The following is a 17,334-nucleotide window of genomic DNA, read 5'->3' on the forward strand; positions in this document are numbered from 1 at the left end:
TTTTATATTTACACAATAGCCACACATGGAAAAGATGGCAAGAACAAACAACACAACATTGGTTGATGAAGAGGAAATAGAGCTGACTGCACCTGAAGCCAGTCAGCCTACCCAGTCTAATCAACAAAGTGAAGGCTCAAACTTTGTGTTTATGCCTACACAAAGTATTTACACTCAGTCCAGCAGTGAATTTCCGGACTTTGACTCTCCAGATCATGTTCCAGATCCAGCTTTAAGGCCAACAACTATGTCAGAAGTAGGAACAAGACTCCAAGCAAGGTAGAATCCATCTCAACCTTCAGGATCAAGGGAAATAACTTTCAGGGGGGGATCATGATGGTGTTAGTGTTCCATCAAATCTGCCATTCAAACCACTAGGCCTCAGATGGAAGAGAAAAATTGCATTAACAGGAAGCCAGCTGGAAATGCAAAGTAGACAGAAAATGGAGAAGCTGAAGCCCAAAAAGGGAAAAAAGTGAAATCTATTGTAATATAATTAGATGGAAACTATTTTGGATGTAATTACTGCTTTGTGACAGTACTATCTACCTTTTATTTTTGGTTGGTGAAACTTAATGTGGGATGCCATATTATAACCCAGGTTGTATAAGTTTTTGGGGTTATAACATTGCATCCACCTATGCCATGTGCATTTATGAAACTGAATATGTCATGTGCATTTATGAAATTTAGCCTTTATTTACATGCTGTTGTGTGGTGATTTAGTCCTTGTGTGGTGATTTACATGCTGTTGTGTGGTGATTTACATGTTGTTGTCTACTAGGTTGTCTTCAGCATATGTTTAGTTGTTTGATATATTGAATATGCCATGTGCATTTATGATATAGGGAGATATATGTCCAGCCATTGAATACATTAAATATTAGGTTGTCTTCAGAATATAAGCATATGGTTGTCTTCAGCATATGTTCAGTTGTAAATTTAGCCTTTATTTAGTGATTGATATAGGCTGATGGCATTCATTCCTAAGGCATCACTTTTTAAGCGTCCAAAGAACCAAACTTTATAACATTGCGAATAGATTTATAACCAGTCATAATCAAAAGTAGGAACAAATAGATTTAAGTAGTAAGATACATCATCCGATATATAGCTTAAACAAGTTACAAAAAGTAAGATACAAAAAGTTAAGGCTTAAAATACATCATCCGATATTTAGCTGCAAATATTCATGAGAAACAACACATCTACAAGAAAAGAACTTTCAATGTCCATTAACTTTCACTGTCCATTCCCAATTTAGCTTCAATTTTTGATAATAGCAGCAATAAATCCTACAAATAGCGCACATGGAATCGTAATGAAGATCTTCATCTTGAGAATTCTATCTTCCAACTCCAATTGTTTCGTTACTAGAAGATTATTTCTTGCCTTCATCGCAACTACTTTTTCTTCAATTTGTCCTTTTCAATCTTGCCATCATCCAACAACGAATTTAAATTATTGATTTTAAGATTAGCCATATCCAACTCACACTTCAACTTGTTGATTACAACGAGCGCTCTGTCCGGGACAAGGTCCTCTGCCCATTCCCAATAACCACATGAACTATCCTAAAAAACAATCCGAAAAAAAATTACTTATGAACATTAGCAACGAATCAGTCAAAAGCAAGAAAAATTCAAACAAGACCGATATATAATCACTTACTTCCGGTTTAGGGCACTTATAGAATCTCCTCCCAGGATTTAAAGGAGTCGGCGAAGTAAAATTGTTAGCAATTTCTCCATAAAGACACTTCCTCTTCGATGAATAACTGCCTTCTGACATATCAAGTTTTCGGACAATAGATAAGGCGAGAGTGAGAGAAAATGGAGCACCCAACCTATTTTGTGGAAGAACCCTAAAATGGCTTCTTCTCTGAGTTGTGTAGATCGATTTAGGTTAGAGGGGGAAGACTAAGAGGATTTAAGTTAAAGGGGCTGGGGTGGGTCGGGTTAAAAGGGTTGGGTCGGCTAGTTTTGAATTAGATATGGGGTGGATGATTTTAGACCAATAGGATATTTACACGTGTATTAAATAATATCCTACTAATAAACTAACAGTTGAGGGGAATTTTAAAAACCAAAGTAAAACGGTAGGGACTTTAATAACACAAAAGTGAAACGGGGGTAGATATAGCTTATTTTTAATAGTAGAGGGGTATTTTAGGCCCTTAACCGTTAAAAAAATGAAAAACAATAGGTGCTCCTCACTCTTCTTTCATTTACTCTTTACGAAATTTTTTTTTTTAAATCAAACTACCTACTTTAAATGCGAGAAAATACTTTTCATTTCCCACACATAAAACAAGCTTTGTATGATTTTCAAAGGGCAATAACTGAATTTTTGAGAACAAATGCCATAAACAGAACTCATAAAGATTATATAACGTATCTGCCTGAATTTAAAATAAAAAAATTAACTAGGACTTCCGTTCCGTCTTTGAACAATAATAATAGTAGAGCTCTTTTTCTGAGTAAACAAAAGAAGCTCATTTTATAAATTAAAAGTGATCTTTCTTTTCCATCATTGTATATTCAAATTGTACAAAAATCATGTAGAATTCATTTTTGCGAAATAATTTTGGTAAGAGTAAACGAAAGGCCAACTTGACTTGAAAAAGAACAAGTATCCACCTTGCCCATAGTGTTATTTTCTATATATGCATATTAAATATCTTTTAAAGTATATCCCTTCCTATCGAATGTAAGTGACATTTTAGTTAAATTAATTTTGGTAAAAATAAATGTTGCTTTGAAAAATCAAGAACAAGAGTTTGTGTTATCTGAGTATCTGCGCAAAACTATTTTAATTAATGACTTCACATTGTAAATGAAAAATTATTTTGTCAATACATATAGTTAAATAAAAAATTTACTCATGCTCATTAGTGCAATATTGTCGTGAAACAAGCTCCTTTTAAACTTTAATTTTTAACTAACAGTTGGGAATGATAATACTATGATAATTTTTTTTATTGATTTTAGGCGATTTAAGATTAATTTTAGGATTATTTAGAGATGATCTCTAACATAAGCGCTCTTTTATAAAAATGTAGCATAGTGCATTGGGCCAATGTTGCTCATGGGAAGTAAACAAAGAAGTCGCAATAAGGACATTTTAACTCATTAAGGACATTTTCTCGAATGGTTAGAAATCAAAAGCGAGCCGTGGAAACAGTCTCTTACAAAAATACAGGATAAAATTGTGTACGATAGACTTTTATGGTCTGATTCTTCCCCGGACCCCGTGCATAGCGAGAGCTTAATGCACCGGGCTGTCCTTTTTTTTTTTTTAGAAATCAAAAGCAACCATATGACCACGTTGGCCACTTACAACTAATTAAGAGGTCGTTTGGTAGAGTGCATTACAGAAAAATATAGGTAAAATAATTTGGTATATTTTTTCAATCTATGTATAACTAATACAAGCATTAGTTATACACCCTATTTGGTATTATCCTATGTATAGCTAATGCATAGCAAACCATGATATTAGCAATACCAAGACTACTAATGCATGCATTAGCATGGTTAAAGGCAAAACTATCCTTAAAGTCTCTTAAAGCTAAAGAATATGGGGGACATTCTTGTAAACACACAATTTTCTTAAAAATTATGCAATGAATTTTAATTTTTAATACACCACACCAAACAATGGATAAAAAATAATCTCTGCATAGCTAATACTTGCATTACTAACCCATACATTATTAATTCATGCATTACTAATACATCTTATTCAACATTATTCTTAATACATTTGCACCAAACAACCCCTTAGCAATGCCAACTTGGAATTCATAACAATTTACAGTGGCAGTGTCTTTCTCAAATAGCCAAAGCTAAAACCCAAAACGCCACCTAAACACTTTCTTTTTTGGCGCTAACACTCTTCACAGACTAACGTTAGCAGCCATTTTTAGTGAATCAATCAAATGGGGGAAGAAGAAGCTTCAGAGCAGCAGCCCATTAGAGAATCAATGGGTGAAGAAGATGCTGTAGAGCAGATGGAAGTCCCAACAGAAGCTGTAGAAAAACCATCGGAAGAATCTTCTTACCGTTGGCCGGTTATTCAATATGATGTTCCCCCATATCGAACCTATCATTTCTTCAACCATTTCAGAACTCCTTCTAACCCTAACAATTTCTTAAAGGGTGTCAAATGGTATGCCTTTTCTCCTTTCTTTAGCTTTTTCCATTTCTTTTATGCCCTGTTTTCTATATATGTTATGGTTAAATCTATTTTTCTTCTGGAATTATAGGTCCCCGGATGGTTCTTGCTTCCTCACTTGCTCTGATGATAATACCTTTTGTTCCTTTACCTTGTAAGTTTTCTCCCACAACTATAAATAATGATGATTTTTACCCCGGCACAACTGTGAAGTTTATAAATTTTAAGACTTGAATAAGTGTAAAGTGTTAATTTTTTTGTACTTTCTTTTATAAATACAATTATTTTGAATTAGTTCATCTTTTTGCGATTGGATATCTAGGGCTTAAAATTTTATTGGTAGATGAAGTTTCACTTAAAACTGGCTGTCTGAGCTTTGCAGTTCTGGCCCAAGCCTTTATAAAAGGAGAAAGGTTGTGGTAAGCTAAAAACTAGCGTAGAATTATTCATGATATGACGAATTATCTAAACAGAGAGGGGAATGGATATAGAGAATTCATATAGCTGACCCTAATGAGTTCGTGAATTAGGGAAAATAATTGATTGATTGACAGATAGATAGATTCGTTTCTGGTGTAATCATGAGGCTGACTATGAAGCACATAGTAAGAAAAGGTACATAGTTATTCTAGCATTTCCATTGTCATTGAGTTGCTTTCTTAGTTTGGCTCTGCTTCGTTGATAGGCCATATGATGAAAGTGGATGGCTTGCTGATACTTCTTCATCAGCTGCCGATACAGGTAAATTTAGATGCTTTTAGTATATTTAGGTTTGAATGTGAAGAGGCGTTGTGGAAGCCTTTTATACTTTTGATGTTGAAATTTGTCGATCATCTGTGTTCAGTATTAAACTTGATATGATTTGCCATTCTCATGTTGTTGTTTATTGTGTTTAAGTCTGAGACTGATTATCTGCAGATTCTTATGCTGCAAGCCTTGTCATGAGTGAGGGGGAGTCTGTATATGACTATTGCTGGTATCCCTATATGTCTTCTTCACGTATGTCAATTGCCTTGTTTTTGTGGTAATGCTGACTGTGATAAGAAAAAATTAACTAGAGTTCTCTTTCACGACCCAGGTCCAGAGACATGTGTTTTTGCAAGTACTGCCCGTGATCACCCTATTCATCTTTGGGATGCTACTACTGGACAAGTGTGTCATCGTCTTTAGAACTGTTGCTACATATATTTTTTTCCTCTCGCTTGTTCTTTGATGGGTTGCTACCTACCCGTGATTTGTGTAGCTGCTCAACAAGCTTAGCTAGGAAGATATTCTTCCCTTCATTATCTTTTCTTGGGTGGTTGCAGTTACGCTGTACTTACCGTGCTTATGATGCCATGGACGAGATCACTGCTGCCTTCTCAATTGCTTTCAACCCAGCAGGGACTAAGTAATCATTTTTTTATCAAACTGCTTTTCTCTTTCCTTCCTCGTAGGTCACACTTCATGTAGAGGGACCTGGTCCTTTCTCTTTAATTTTATTTGTAGTATCTTAGTTTTGTTTTGAAAAAAAGAAGAAAACAAGAAACATAGCACACTAGGTATAAGTTTTTATTTGCAGTCCATGACATTATAAAAATGACTGATGCTGTGTGATCTCTGAACCCATTAGTTTACTAGGTTAAGCATGTTTAGTGCAGAATATTTTTTCTGCTTATATGATTGATGATTAAGGGTTTACTTCCACGGACATGATTTACATTTTCCAGATTAGTCAATATTATTACTGCCAGACCTGTTGGATAATCCATCTAATCGGTAGATTTAATTGAGCTGTAATCTGTGAGTTAGTAGAGAGGCCATCAAAATGAGATTTTCAGCTATCCTGGCAAATACATATACCTCTTTTTCATTTTCTATGGCGGTGCTTGACTGAACACAGAGTTTAAAAAAGAAAGGAAGACTTTGATCACATAAAGTCTCTCTCTATATACATATATAATATGTGCGTGTGCTTGCACACTCACGCGGGTATATGTAAACTAATAACAATCAAAAGTACCACTAGTATCTAGTGGCTTTCGACATGCAATGCCAATTACTATAAGAGTATGTTATTGAGGATAAGTTGGAAACATTAAAATTAAAAAGTTTCTAAATATGAAAAGGTGTCAGCTTTTCCAGAACAAACCAAAAGAAAAAACGCGTGCCCATATTAAATGGAATTAACGAAGTACAAGATAGGTAATCTTCAAAATGGATATGAAGAAAAAGACGCTCTATCAAATAGATGCAAAGAAAAAGAAGCTATGGAAGACAACTCCTTTTTTATCTTTTATATTTTGTGGAAGGCAAGATAGGAGATCTTTTGAAGGTAAAGAGTGCATTCTTGAGGGTCAAAAGTTCTGTTGTATTTCTTTTGTTGATTTTTTGTTCAAGTGGAAGTACCAACTTGTCTAGAGGGTTGGCTGGACTGATAGTATGATTACAGTGCATTTATTTTTTTGATAAAGACATCTGGAAATGCATTGTATGATCACAATAGCTTTGTAGATATCGCACCATCTCAGTGAAGCGTAAATGAACTCTTTTGATTTATTGAAAAACTGTAATCTATGATCAGAATGACAGAAATGAGACCTAGTTGTCAATTTTCGGTGGTTGCTAATGAATCTCTTGATGCCCCGCTCTACCAAAAGATGCTTTTCCCTTTTGTTTTTTCATTGTGTTTCATAGACTTTAATCTTTGACTATCTTCTTACTTCATTTGCACTACAATGCTAAGTTCTTTTGTGGTATTGTGATCTGCTTCATTTTCTTTATTTATGTATTAGCTGGTAATTTTCTACAAAAGAAAGTTTTCACCGACTCTTTATTCTTTTTGAGTTAGGATATTTGCTGGATACAACAAATCCGTAAGAATATTTGATATTCATCGGCCTGGTAGAGATTTTACCCAGCACTCCACCCTTCAAGGAAATAAAGAAGGGCAATCAGGTATTTTCCACTAGCTGCTTCTCTTTATCATCAAGTTTTCAGCACTTGGCTCTATAAATAAGACAAGAAGCGGACGATTATCTGTGTCAAACACATCAATCTGATAGTTCTCTCAAAGTGACACTAGATAGTGCAGTTGAAGTTAATTAATTCTCCTACCTTCTAATGCCAACATTATTCCTCATTATACATTTATTATTCTGACACCTTTAGCTTATCTGTTTAGGCATTATATCCTCAATTGCTTTCTGTCCAAGCCATTCAGGATTGCTGGCTACAGGCTCCTATAGCCAAAGTACTGCCATACATAGAGAAGATAACATGGAACTTCTCTATGTATTGCATGGTCAAGAAGGTGGGGTAACACATGTAAGTTGGTAGAGCTGTCATTCATTTTTTTTTCTTATACGCAAATCCTTAATTGATTCTTCAACCATAACATTCACTTATCAGGTTCAATTCTCAAAAGATGGAAACTACTTGTACACTGGTGGCAGGAAGGTAAGAATTTGAATGATGGTACAGTACCGTTCATTTTTAATGCCTATTTAACAGATGCTCATCCTTTTGTATTATTCCTTCCTTCCTTTGTGAAGAGAATGCTGGATCTGAATCTCATTTTATCCATCATAAATGATGGATCAATGCACTTGCCTCCTTAAATGTTTTCTGGATTTCTAGTCTTTAGCAAATAAGAAGCCAGAATGTATAGACAGCTCAAAAGAAGAACTTATCCATTTGAGTCAATTTTCATTTTTTATGCAAGCTTTTTATTTGGTTGGGATAGGGTTGGGGCAGATCAGGACCAGAAACTGTTTAGAACAGCTAATTGGAATAGTTTAGGCATACTTTGATTTAACAAAGTAATGCATAAACGAAAATAGCTATCCTAAATTTGAGAAAGTGATTTAGGTTCTAATAACTCCACATAATATGAGAGATTCTTAAAATAGGAAAAAAAAAATAATCAAAGAAAGTCTTAAAGTCGATTACTGAGCAATGGTTTTACAAAATCTTTTTGATAAGGTAAAGTATTAAATGGTTTTACAGAATTATTGAAGTTCAATTACCATTTTCAACTATGGTTTCACAAAGTTAAATTTAACAATCTCATTAGCTATTTTGCAAATTATTGCTAAACAGAAAAATGCTTTGCACAATATCAAAATTAGAGCAAGAGAATGAGTTTGATTACTCATTAGTAATTAATGGTAACCATATTTCGGACTTGGATACTGCTGTATTAATGGTCCGAGCACCTGCTCTTCTGTCTTATCTCTTTTATTTTATTTTTGTCTTTCCTTTTATTCTTTCCTCTCTTCTGTTAAGACTTTAAATGAGGTGAGATCTTGAAAGCAATTTATGACTTTAGTGTTCCCGTGGAGTTAGTGCCAAAAGATGTTAGAAGGGAGAATGCAAAACAAAGTCGGCAAGCATATGATGTTCCAGGCGAATGTATAATTGACTACATTGTCTTTAAATTTATAGCATCGATTTAATAGGTTTCCTTCTCTCTCTCTCTCTCTCTCTCACACACACACACACACACACACACACAACAAATTTAGCGGGTTTCACAAGTCTTTAGATCATTGTTTTGGTTATTATAATTCAGTTTTGTGTTCGTCTGTGAGTGTAAATATATGCTTCAACCCACTCCGGAACTTTCAGATATTTGCTGGTTTAGGGAAGGGAGGACTATGCCATGCTGTAGATGACCCTTATAAACTTTTCATAGTAAGCTTTGATTAAAGTTCATCAGGGAAGCCTTCATGTGATATCAGCTATGTCAGAGATATGAGAACTTCTACCTTCTAGACTTATAAGCGTGCAGTTTGTTACACTTGAGTTATAAAACTAAAATAAGAGCTGTATTTGTTTCCTTTATTCAGAAATATAAACTTTGTGCCTGTTTAGGTAAAAGGCATCTCTTCTACTTGTTGATTTCCCCCACTTGTCTATTTATGATCTAAACTTTGACTATTTCCTCTTCGGACTCATTTCTTCTATATCGCCACATGCGCTAGTGCTACTCTATCATGCATGCATCTTGTATTAAGCATAATTTGACCAAGTTCATCTCAAACTTGTTTTAGGACCCTTACATACTGTGCTGGGACATTCGGAAGACTGTTGAAATTGTTTACAAGTAAGTTCCTTTCTACTGACTGGATATTGAGGGAACAAGAGTGTTGGAATGATTGACTGGATGGTTTTGTTTCTGTTCAATATAGAAACTAATGAAATGCATTCCTCTTCAACTTTCTTGTGTCTGATGTCTCACTCTCTTGCTAGAAACGTGATAATCCGTTAGCAGTTTCCTTGTCCTGTAAAACAACACTATATATGCTCATATGATGTTTTCCTGGAGAGGGATTCTTTTATAATCTGAAGTGGTCTATTTTGTTTAAGGGTGGAATAAATGATTATTGCTTGAAAGTATTGAAATCCTGTCTATATTCTGAAAACATCTCTGTATTCTTTCCATGCTCTTGCATGTTCAGCAGGGGGGGCGTTTACATGAGATTCAAACATTATTCATTGGTTTTCTCCCTTAAAGAATATGCTTAGATCACTTCCCGAAATTTGTCAGCTCCTTAGCTTTATAAGTTTTTTGTATTTTCTGAGCTGACAGTTTGAAACCTTTGCGTCTCTGCATCCCCTGGATGTCTTAATAATATTTCACTTCATTAAAAAAGAAAAGAAGAAGCTTTCTTTGATGCCGAACCTGCAAAAGATACAACTATTATTTGGAAAGCCATGCTGCTCGAATTTTCTTTCTTTTGCCCCATAGGCCTGATAAATTGTTTCGTGGGAAGTTGGTACCTTGTTGTTTGAGTGTCTTTTTTGTTTTGTATATGTAGTGTTTACATGCAAAGCGATGAGCTCACAAGAATATACTGTTTGCGTTATCTGGAGACCAATTTATTAAAAATTGTAGAAATCTGCTTTCTCTTGTTTCGGTATTCTGTTGGTTTCACTAAGCTACCTCACCCTGGATTAGGTGAAATCTGATAATTAAATGACATATAGAAAAGAAAAGAAAATCATTAATGTGAAATGCGGAAGTTATCAATATATTAGTATACCAAACAAGTTCATTTCCTCTTATGGGACAAGCTTTTGGAAAGTAATCATGGAGGAAGAAAGAATCACAAAGTTCATGGGGATTCTTGGTGGCAGCTGGATGTTAAAGATGATATTGGTGGAATTTATGGTGCCAAGATAATAGTCCAAAAGATGATTTCCTACTCTATTCTCATTGGAGATGATCACAGTAGCTGAGGTTCTAAAGAAAGATAGTTCTCAGATATCGTGGGTGTATCCTTTAGAAGACCTCTATAGAATTAGGCATTTAGTGAGGTGGAAATCCTGCTGAGATTGTACAATCATAGAAAATTTGAGGAAGTTGATGGTATTGAAAGAATCATGGTCGAAATGAATACTTCCTATATCCTTCTATTTAATGGAGAAGATCCTAGATCTTTGTGGAGAAATTATCAAAATCTACGGCCCCGACAAAAGTTGCATTCTTGATGTGGTGTGTGGTATGGAAGCCGTTTTGACTGCAGATAACCTAAGGAGGAGAAGGTGCATAGTGGTTAGTTGGCACGACTCGTGTAAGAAGTAATGTAAATCTTCTACTACTTTATTGTGATTTTACTTGCTCAGTTACACTTTTATTTTCCTTTGCATGATACCGAATTTTGGGTACAAAGGAATGGTCGAGGGCAAACACTTGAAGAAGTGCTTTTTCATGTATGGGGCATAACTCTTCCAAAAGATTGGTCTACGTGCTCAACATTCTATAAAATGGAAGAACGATTTATATTATCTTGGTATTATAGCGATTATCCAGCCAATAGTCACAGATTTTCGAGCTATCCATGTTGAGAGTATCCATTTGCATGAATTCAATAATTAGCTATAGTGATACTTGTGCAAGTTTGAAGTTATGGTGACTGAGTGCTTCAGTGATCAAGTTTCTAAAGTTCCCTTTTCTATTTTATTTAATAAGGCTGTACAGATCATCAGAAACTACCAATCAGCGCATATATTTTGATATTGAACCTCAAGGTCAGCATCTTGGCTCTGGAGGACAGGTAATCTTCTACTTTGTTAAAAATTACATCACCTTTCAAAATTAAATTCAAGAACTCATATTGCGTGCTTGCTTGTCTGTCTAGGATGGCTCAGTTCACATTTATAATCTTCAAACTGGACAGTGGGTGTCCAGCTTCCGAGCTGCATCAGGTACTTCTTTATGTTCATATACAGAAAGCTTATGTTGGATGAAGGTCTACCTATTTTCTTCTATTTCTTACTCAGCTTATCCCATTTCAGACACGGTGAATGGTTTTTCCTTTCATCCTTTCCTGCCAATGGCTGCCTCTTCGTCAGGCCACCGGAGATTTGGAGTTTTAGATGACGCCTGCGAGGATCTGCTCCTTACTGGTAAATTTATTCACATTACATTGTTGGAATAATGCCCCAAAGTATTATGTGTTCAAACTTTTGTAGTCATTTGCAATGAAATATCTTCATTGTTGTTGCCATATCTTCTCCTTCTATGCTTTAATATGTCTGATTCCTCATTCCCATGCACCACTTTCTGAGAAACAAACTTCTTGTCATGCTTCTTAGTCCTACTTGCTTCCCTTTTTAATAAAGTTGCTAAAATGCTTAGGTCACATCTGCTCAGATCAAGTCAACATTTGCATTTGCTGTATGAAATGCTCTTTGTTATTATACTGGTCTGCTTGATTACAAAAACCATTCATGTCCTCCTGTCAACATGAGAAGTTCTAAATATGATTGTGTTTTCCTTGTTTAGGTGATGATGAAAATTGTGTTTCTGTGTGGAGCTTCTCCTATTCAGCATCCTCAGAAAATGCTGATAGCCCCAATTTTGGAGGCTCAAATGGTAAATCTGAGCTTCAGGACCTTCATCAAGAACCTTGATCCTTATACCAGCCTTGTGTATAAACTTATATTAGCATGTGATGACACCACCTTCATTCTACCACCTTCAAATACAACCACAGAAAATCATTCTAAACAAACTGTGTATGCACTATTTATGAATGTATGCACATTAGATCTGCTGCCTTATATTTTCCTAACCAGTTATTAGCTCATAGATATTACTTCTGGTAGTTGCCTCATTTGGACTTAATTTATCCTTTTCTCCTTTTCCATTTTGGTATATGGAAAAGAAAATCACAGCAAAGTTTGAGGAATTGTGTCTAGCTTGCTACTTTTTGAATGTGTTATCCATGCATGGTTATGACCGAGTCTTTTCATTATGCTCTTAAAGTTTTGTCAATGCTCAAAATAGCTGGAAAAACATCCATTTTATTAACCTTGTGTTGTTGGAGGTGAGAAAGCAATCATCTTTCTCATCATTTCCTTTAAGCACCCCACTTTTGTGAATCATTCAATCACACTATCCAGCTGAGAATCTCATTTGTTGCTCGTTTTTGCGGCTCCTACTTTTGAGACTTCAGGCCTCATAGATCCATGTTGGCTAGGTCTACAGTGATCTCAGATTCATGGTCCTAGACTTTGCATACACATCTTTTCTGGCATTGTTCCTGCTGTTTTCTCTTTCCCTGTGGTTCCAAAGAATTCAAGATATTCCACTTGTCCCTCTTTCCTTTTGAGGAGGGACTTCATCATGTTAGCTGATAAACAATTTATTTATACAAAGGTATGTTCCTTCTTTTCTTCCTTCCCCAAAATGCTTTAGGAAATTTTTGTGGTCTCATAATATTTGAATAGTTAGAAACTATTGCTCAATCAACAGACTGAATCCCTTCGAGTTATTAGTTCGTCTAACTCAAAAGCATGCACAAATTGCTTCGTTAACCGTCCTTTAGAGACAGGATTGAGAAATACCATTAATAGATATTCATACTACTTTGTCACTGAGTTGTATCATATGGTAGAATCTCCATCTCAATTCCTCGATCCAACTTGTACTAAGTACTCATCTTTGTACTAGGATTCTATATATAGAGAATTGTGCATGGGTGAGATCATGCATGTGAATGATAATATATAGATTGTTATACTGCGAATAATAGTAGTTTAAGAGGTTTGGTTCATGACATTTATCTTTACTAACGCGGTCAACCTATGAAGCGCTAAAAACGATTTTTTGCGAATAATAATAATAATATAATTACCTAGTTTACGGGCATTTGAACTTATACTATATTTGTACCAGTTATAGCTATTACATGGTTTTTATTCCTATAATTTTATCCTACGAAAATATTTACATTGATTTCCTCATAAATTGTGCAGTATTAGAACCAAAAACTTTATTACTAACCAGATGTTATATTAGTTATGTAGAAATTGCATCGATAATGCGTATATAGTTTTATATTGCAAAACAAACATTGTGCCAGCGGTGCAAAATATTATGCCAATATTATTTAATATAATTTTTCTTATGCGGGACGTGACTCTAGATAGAAAGTGTTGGAGGTCGAACACTAAGGTTATAGGTTAGGAGGTATTATGCGTATTTCTATGACGCACCAGACTGAGGCTAGTCTGTTAGAATTTGGTGTGCACCAAAAAGAAACTACTATTTCCTCAAATGTACATAGTCATTCTCTTGACAAGGTGGGTTGCTCTGATGGTAAGCACCCTCCACTTCCAACCAAGAGGTTGTGAGTTCGAGTCACCCCAAGAGCAAGGTGGGGAGTTCTTGGAGGGAAGGATGCCGAGTTTCATTTGGAAACAGCCTCTCTACCCCAGGGTAGGGGTAAGGTATGCGTACACACTATCCTCCCCAGACCCCCATTAGTAAAATTTTACTGGGTTGTTGTTGTTGTTGTTGTACCTGAAAAGATACTCCATTATAAGCCCATAATGAGCCCACTTTTCGCCAGATCACGTAACATTGTAAAACTCCCTAGTGATAAGTTTGGCGTAATGAAACTCAGTTTAGTATAATCTGCTCTTTAGTTAAGTCTTTTTTCCGTTAGAATACTACATGTTAATTCAAATTTAAACTTGAAACAATTAATCACATAGGTAAAAAAATTTATTAAATTATTTTCTATTATAAAAAAAATTAATTTGTTTATTATACAATCTGATATTTCGGGGCTCTGAATTCAAGTAAAACGCCATAAAGCAGTCCCCTCTAACGTAATCTAACTATAGATTACTTTTTTGTGTACTTACTTGTGAAATTTGACTATATTCTTATTGTTTTTATTTTGCCAGATAAGAATATATTCATTCCTGCACTATATATACATAGGTTTCTCACATTTTCTTCTCACTACATTTTGTCTTAATATTTCCTCCTCTCTATATACATCTTGTCTTAATATTTCTCTTTTGTAACTTAGAAAAATAGCTATGGGAGCTTCAAGTTCAGGGTCCAAAATAAAGCGAGTTTTGGTGCCAAATCCAAGGAAAAGATTTAGGAGAAACTCTTTGGAGACAAATAATAATGATGAATCCAATAATTCTAATGTTTATCTTCCTAATGAAATTGTTGATAGGATTTTCACTTTTTTACCTATCGAATCTGCTATTACTTCTTCTTCTCTTGTTGCTAAACCATATAGACATTCATGGTTATATTCTCGTAATCTTTGTTTTGATAAAGATTTTAGGCGACGTTGTCGAGCGGGACAATGGTCAGAGGCGTCAATTGTTAATTATATATTACTAAGGCACTTAGGTGACAAAATTAATAATTTTAAATTATATACTTGTCCTGTACCATATGTTGCTTATTTTCAGAATTGGTTTAAAACGGTTGCATCAAAAGGCGTTGAAGATTTTCAAGTAGAGTTAATTCAACCTTACGCTTTTTGTCAAATAAAATCTGATATTTTCATTGAGCCAACTCTTCGTGTCTTAAAATTAGTGCGCTGTGAACTATTTTTGTCACAAAATTTGAGTGGTTTACAATTCTTGAAATCTCTTAGTCTAAGTATGATTCCTGTGCCACCTTTTTTTACTAAAAGGTTGTTGTCAAGCTGTTTACTTCTTGAATATTTGGCTTTAGAGGGTTGTTGTTTGATTGGTGAAATTACCATTGAGGGTTTGAATAGGTTTAGTGCTCTTGTACTTAGACATTGCATTGACTTAATTTTGGTCACTATTAATACTCCAAGTATTACCACACTTCATTATAGTGGTAAGATTAATAAAATTAAGTTTGTGGATCCAATGGTCATAAGATTAAAAGATGTGATCTTGGATTTTGGTGCTACAAAAGGGCTTCAACATATAGCTGATAGGGATGATTTGTTGGAAGTTTTGAGAGATGTTGAGACTCTCTCAATTACCAATGCTTTTCTTGAGGTAAAATAATTATATCGTATATTTTTTTTTCCTTTTTTATAATTTAATTTATATCCGCGTAAATAATTTTTTTTATTTGATTAGGGGCTTTCTCCAAGATTTGTGGATTTTGAATACAGAGATGTGGAGTACTATTTTCAGAATTTGAAGGAACTCCAATTGGTTAGACGTGGATTGAGCTTTGTCAACCCTTGGGACATTCTTTGTTTTGTCAAGAATTGTCCCAACATAGAGAGACTCTTTATTGATGTAAGTATATATTCTAACCTTTTAAACAATTTTTTTTTGTTAAATAGCTATTTGTTTATTACTTAATTTTTCTTGTGTGTGTGAATTTTTTGTCTTAATTTGTTTGTCCATGTTTACTTTTCAACTTGAAAATAAAACTTCTCATGATTTATTAATCGCAAGAATAAAAAGTTAAGAAATTGAAACCATCAACATATATAGATTTTTATTCAATGCCTTTCTCTTTAGATCTGATATTTTAAAAAGACAAATTTAAGTGATATCTATTCCTATATAGAAAATAATCAAACCTACTATCAAAAAGGAAAACGAGAAATAAACTGGACTATTAGAATCAGTTGATGATGTTTCGCGGGGTATTATCACTTTTAGCCCGTGTCAGAAACTATTTACATTTGGTAGTCGAAAAAGTGTATAAAATTTGTATAATTTTTGTATGTAACATATAGAATGTATATATATACAAAAAATATATAAATTTTATATATTTTTTGATTATTATTTCTACATCGACTATACTGTGTCATTTTTCCTCATTTCTCGTTAATTTGTACGTACATCTTGGAATTAAAACTCGTAGTCACAACTAGCTTGTTTTATCTATTTCACTTGTAGTTTATCGATGTCTCGTAGAATAATGTGTTTCCTACAAAGATTATTATAAATGAGGTTAAAATCTTGTTTTAACTTTTTACCGTCCTTGGGAAAAAGAAAAAAAAAAGGAAAAAATACTTTTGATTTAATCAGTAATTATTTAATTAGTGGAGTAATTAACAAAATTAATTATGCAGTTTGGTCTTTATGCAATGGAAGTTGGAAGCTATTGGAATATGGTGGCAAAGGAAAAATTTGAGAAGTGCCAAACAAAATTCCCACAACTCAAATTATTGAAGGTGAAGAGGTTTAAGAAACTTGAGCTTGAAGAAAAATTGGTGAAATATTTCTTGTTGCATGCTACGTCTCTGGAGTCTTTGATTTTGTCGGAAGCAAAAAATTATCGTCATGAAATTAAACTGAGTGATATCATTTATTATAAAACAGTTTCAAACCTAGCTACTGTCTCTACCTTTAGTGCTTATCAAGATCAAAGTCGTGTGTTTCCTAAGCATAAAGTCCTGCAGTGAGCGCAGAAGAAGGACAGTCCCGTGCATAAGGTTTCCTGTGTTTACGCAGGATCGGGAATATATTCATGCGTTCATCAAAAAAATGTTGTGTTTTCTTTCTCTTTTTGTTTCGACATTAATGGTGCAGTATTCTTGTTGTGGTGAGAATATGTAGACAAAGAAGGGATATAGTGATCAATATTCTTCTTGTTGTAATGAAAAAAATTGGAGATGATGTACTGCTGGTTTTAAATGATATTTGCATCTTTTGGATTTCATATATATGGGTTTTTATTGTTTCTCTTCATTTATAACTTTTAAATTCACCTAAACAATTTAAGAATATATACTCATTATTGTTGTTGTTATTATTATTATTATTTAGATGTTAATCTTCAAATCTTCACTACCCTACGTTTTACAAACTAATTTGCGTCTAAGTAAGCCACTAATTACTTCCCCCTCCCACCCCTTCTCACAACTTATAATCGCTTCTATTACTTTTTTTTTTCTTTTACAATATATATAT

The 17,334-nt window shown here is 34.2% G+C and overlaps 2 protein-coding genes across 3 annotated transcripts; both read left to right on the forward strand.

Moving 5' to 3' along the window:
* The first annotated feature begins 3,825 nt into the window (after window positions 1–3,825).
* On the forward strand, window positions 3,826–12,343 carry LOC107788521 (uncharacterized). Of its 2 annotated transcripts, XM_016610198.2 has the most exons (14): window positions 3,828–4,170; window positions 4,268–4,330; window positions 4,862–4,917; window positions 5,095–5,175; window positions 5,255–5,328; window positions 5,484–5,566; window positions 7,007–7,113; window positions 7,340–7,482; window positions 7,567–7,614; window positions 9,210–9,262; window positions 11,132–11,216; window positions 11,301–11,367; window positions 11,458–11,568; window positions 11,948–12,343. In XM_016610198.2, exons 1-14 carry the CDS (start codon window positions 3,941–3,943, stop codon window positions 12,073–12,075), a joined length of 1,329 nt encoding a protein of 442 aa, XP_016465684.1. In that variant the 5' UTR covers window positions 3,828–3,940; the 3' UTR covers window positions 12,076–12,343. The 2 variants fall into 2 exon arrangements, with proteins under 2 accessions (XP_075106422.1, XP_016465684.1); XM_075250321.1 differs by having other exon boundaries at window positions 3,826–4,170; window positions 11,301–11,568; window positions 11,948–12,269.
* Window positions 12,344–14,496: 2,153 nt separating this feature from the next.
* On the forward strand, window positions 14,497–16,826 carry LOC142178459 (putative FBD-associated F-box protein At1g61330). The gene is made up of 4 exons (XM_075248015.1): window positions 14,497–14,796; window positions 14,887–15,453; window positions 15,538–15,702; window positions 16,494–16,826. Exons 1-4 carry the CDS (start codon window positions 14,497–14,499, stop codon window positions 16,824–16,826), a joined length of 1,365 nt encoding a protein of 454 aa, XP_075104116.1.
* The last annotated feature ends 508 nt before the right edge of the window (window positions 16,827–17,334 follow it).

This window comes from Nicotiana tabacum, chromosome 3 (assembly GCF_000715075.1).
Source record: "Nicotiana tabacum cultivar K326 chromosome 3, ASM71507v2, whole genome shotgun sequence".
In the NCBI taxonomy this organism is placed as follows: Eukaryota; Viridiplantae; Streptophyta; class Magnoliopsida; order Solanales; family Solanaceae; genus Nicotiana; species Nicotiana tabacum.

Bases quoted from the DNA above. Each gene is read 5' to 3' on its own strand.
- LOC107788521 (XM_075250321.1), top strand. From the start codon at position 3,941: ATGGGGGAAGAAGAAGCTTCAGAGCAGCAGCCCATTAGAGAATCAATG. The intron at 4,331-4,861 runs GTAAGTTTTCTC...CTTCGTTGATAG, and splicing joins ACCTTTTGTTCCTTTACCTT to GCCATATGATGAAAGTGGAT. The intron at 9,263-11,131 runs GTAAGTTCCTTT...TTATTTAATAAG, and splicing joins ACTGTTGAAATTGTTTACAA to GCTGTACAGATCATCAGAAA.
- LOC142178459 (XM_075248015.1), top strand. From the start codon at position 14,497: ATGGGAGCTTCAAGTTCAGGGTCCAAAATAAAGCGAGTTTTGGTGCCA. The intron at 14,797-14,886 runs GTTAATTATATA...GCTTATTTTCAG, and splicing joins AATGGTCAGAGGCGTCAATT to AATTGGTTTAAAACGGTTGC. The intron at 15,703-16,493 runs GTAAGTATATAT...TTAATTATGCAG, and splicing joins TAGAGAGACTCTTTATTGAT to TTTGGTCTTTATGCAATGGA.